Source organism: Microtus ochrogaster, unplaced genomic scaffold, assembly GCF_000317375.1.
Source record: "Microtus ochrogaster isolate Prairie Vole_2 unplaced genomic scaffold, MicOch1.0 UNK2, whole genome shotgun sequence".
Taxonomy (NCBI): Eukaryota; Metazoa; Chordata; class Mammalia; order Rodentia; family Cricetidae; genus Microtus; species Microtus ochrogaster.
In genome coordinates, this window is record NW_004949100.1 from 20,108,161 (window position 1) to 20,111,135 (window position 2,975).

Below are 2,975 nucleotides of genomic sequence, written 5' to 3' on the forward strand. Positions count from 1 at the left end.
CACACACACGGGGGGGGGGAAGGGGGGAGAAGGGGTCAGAGACCAACCTCAGATCAATTCCTTGTGTGCCATTCACCTTGTTTACTAAGGTGAGATCTCTAATTGGCCTGGAGTTTCTGTCTCGGCTTTGCCAAGTCTAGGATTATAAGCACAGATGTTAAAGCCTGGTCTTTCCACATGGGTTCTGGGGTCGAGTTCAGATCCCCATGCTTCTACAGGCAGGTATTTTATCTACTAAGTTATCCCCCTAGAACTACTTTAATTCTGGCTTTCTCTGTACAGATAAAAGCTATAGCTCTTACCATGGTGTTGATGACTACCCGCTGGTGAAATTTCTCCAGGATCCTATTTATGTTGAGGTCTCCATCCTTCACAGAACAGACCCCTCCTTGGGGTTACTGTTAGAGCAGTGCTGGGCCACACCTGGCCCTAAACCTTCTCAGCAACCACAATGGCCCATCCTGGTGAATGGGTAAGTGAGTCCCCCTGAAACCTGTGTAGGCCTTCCAAATAGCCCATCCTGACTTCTGTGTCTCTTGACTTAGATGCCCATATGCTGGGGACAACTATCAGACCGAAAGGATCACTGTTCAGAAGGCATCAACCCCCTTCCCTTTCCATCACCAACGCTTCAGCATCGCCACCTTCAGCTTCATGAACACTGTAAGGGAGGAACACACTCTTGGTGGCCAGGTATGGTATTTCCTTCTGTACCCCTGCAAAGTTTTAAAACCCCCAGTACTCAGGACAGCTTTCCCTTCTGCCACTTCTCTAAGGTGACTCTTTGACCTTTGACACTGGCTCTTGGTATTAAGGGCAGCCTCAATGTTGTTCCAAGAGCATGAGTACCGTCTGTCACCCGAACTCTGGAGCTTCGAGACTATTGGGACATTAACTTAGGCAGATGGCCATAACACTTTCTCAACTTTTTGGAGAGCTGAGGTATGGGGTTGGGAGACTTGTGATGTGGGAGGTGTCTACCACGTGACATTGACTTGTCAACCTCCAGGTATACCTGCACTGTAGTGCATTGGTCTGCCAGCCTGCTGGGACACCATCCTGCAGGGTCCTCTGTCCTGCTTCCAGAAGTGAGTACCTTACCTGCCCATCTCCAGACCTAAATGAATCCCCAAATTCTACCATGTTAGGCTCAGCTATTAAACTAAGAAGAGTTATCTCATTAATAACATTTCCCTTAGTACTAAGTACGCACATAGAGCTCACTAGATTGCCAGAATCTCAGGTTTTCAAAAATCAGTTTACACAAAACTTGACTAAACCAGAAGCCAATTCTGGCCCAAATGTGGCTGAATTTATTAGCATATAGAACATTAGATCCAGACTTTTAAAACATGGGTTCTGTGATCAAAGTCAAGGCTTCGTGCTTACATAGTAGTTTACTGACTGACCTATTTCCTCAACCAGCCACAAGTCATCTTCCTTTTCCATCTTGCCTGTTCTCCAAGTAGATGTCCTGGCTACCTGAATGCATGTCTTCAGTGTGCCCTGAGGGTACACAGTGGAAGAACCATAGACACAGAGTATGCTCTGGAGTTGGCCTGACCCAGACCTTCTTGGTGGGATGTTTTGATTGATCCACTCACTCACACTTGATTCGAGATTCTTGGATCCTTAGGTGTCTCCTATAAGAAAAAAAAAACTTAGTAATTCAGTGTAAGTCATGCTGTAAGACACAAATGTAAGCCAATTCTGATCATGCTCATTATTCACATCCATAAAGACAATAGATTGACTTTTTCTAGATCATTTAACTGACAGATACAGGATTACAAGAACTGTATCCTTACTTCCTGTTTGAACATATAACCTCTGGACTATAAAGGTAACAGAATGCTACAGTCAGTGTTCTTTCTAGGAGAGGATGCTAGTTGCAGGGGTGGGGGAGATCACTGAATGTCATTATCTATGTCCAACCCTTAGTGAACTGAAATAACACTTGTAGAATTAAATAGAAAATCTCAGATTTGATTGGGTTTGTATTAACACACACAAAGGTTTTTATAAGGTGTGGACAAGGCGCATCAAGGGACTTGGTTTTGGGCCGTAGTCCCTTGGCTCACCCTTGATTGGGCCATGTATACAACTGAATTTCCAACAATTACAAGCTCTCATCTCTCCACCAGGAAGAAGAAAATCTGAATTTTATTTTGAAAACAGCACTGGCAGCATATCTAGCAAGGGCCCTGTGATCCTCCTCCAAGCCACCAGGGACCCTGCGGATGTGCTCCGCAGATACTCAGGTGAGTGGGAGGACATCAAATTACCAGCTACTTCCTAGCTAGTTGCAAACTCGCATGCTTGTAATCTCAGTACCTGAAAGCTGAGGCAGGAGGATGATTTCTAGTTCAAGGACAGCCTTGCTACATAGCAAGACGCTATCACTCCTCTTATCCTTAAAAGGTGCTTTCTTGCCCTGTTCTTTACTATTCAATGTCTGCTTCCCCCCCACCCCCAAGAATTCACCATTCCTACAGAAGACTCATTGCTTCTGTCAAGATCTAGAATGGCTTGGCGTGTTTCAGCATTCACTAACCCACCTTTCCACTCCACAGGTAGCCCCGTGGACTCCCCTGCTCTGTGGATGGTAGGACTTTCTGTCGTCACGATCATCATTGGAGTCTTATTGGTCTTCTACTTGGCCATCAGAAAACTGAGATGAGTCACCCAGACCAATTGTCTTAATAAAACAGTAAATTCCAAGCATGCTATGCACTTGTTATTTGAAAGATAGTCTGATGCTGAAGGAATCTAAGGACTATCTAAGCATCTTACTCTTCTCACTTAGGGAAGGCATCTTCTCTCATCTGAGCAAAGAGCAGCATGCTGTCCTTCCAGCTCACCCTATTGTGCAGAGCAATGCTTTGGTAGAACACAACTTGGTAGGCTTGGGAGGGCAGTTTACACACACGTACCTAACTAGCTCGACTGACAAGGTTTTACAAGCTTAAGATGTA

The 2,975-nt window shown here is 45.1% G+C and overlaps 1 protein-coding gene across 1 annotated transcript in view; it reads left to right on the plus strand.

Annotated features, from left to right (window-relative positions):
* Zp4 (zona pellucida glycoprotein 4) overlaps positions 1-2,680 on the plus strand; it is a 7,061-nt gene extending 4,381 nt beyond the window's left edge. Inside the window, exons 8-12 of the mRNA XM_013353098.1 lie at positions 283-472; positions 546-693; positions 1,010-1,088; positions 2,145-2,261; positions 2,574-2,680. Of these exons, the coding sequence (XP_013208552.1) occupies positions 283-472; positions 546-693; positions 1,010-1,088; positions 2,145-2,261; positions 2,574-2,680 (641 nt within the window). The remainder of the gene's footprint in view (positions 1-282; positions 473-545; positions 694-1,009; positions 1,089-2,144; positions 2,262-2,573) is intronic.
* The last annotated feature ends 295 nt before the right edge of the window (positions 2,681-2,975 follow it).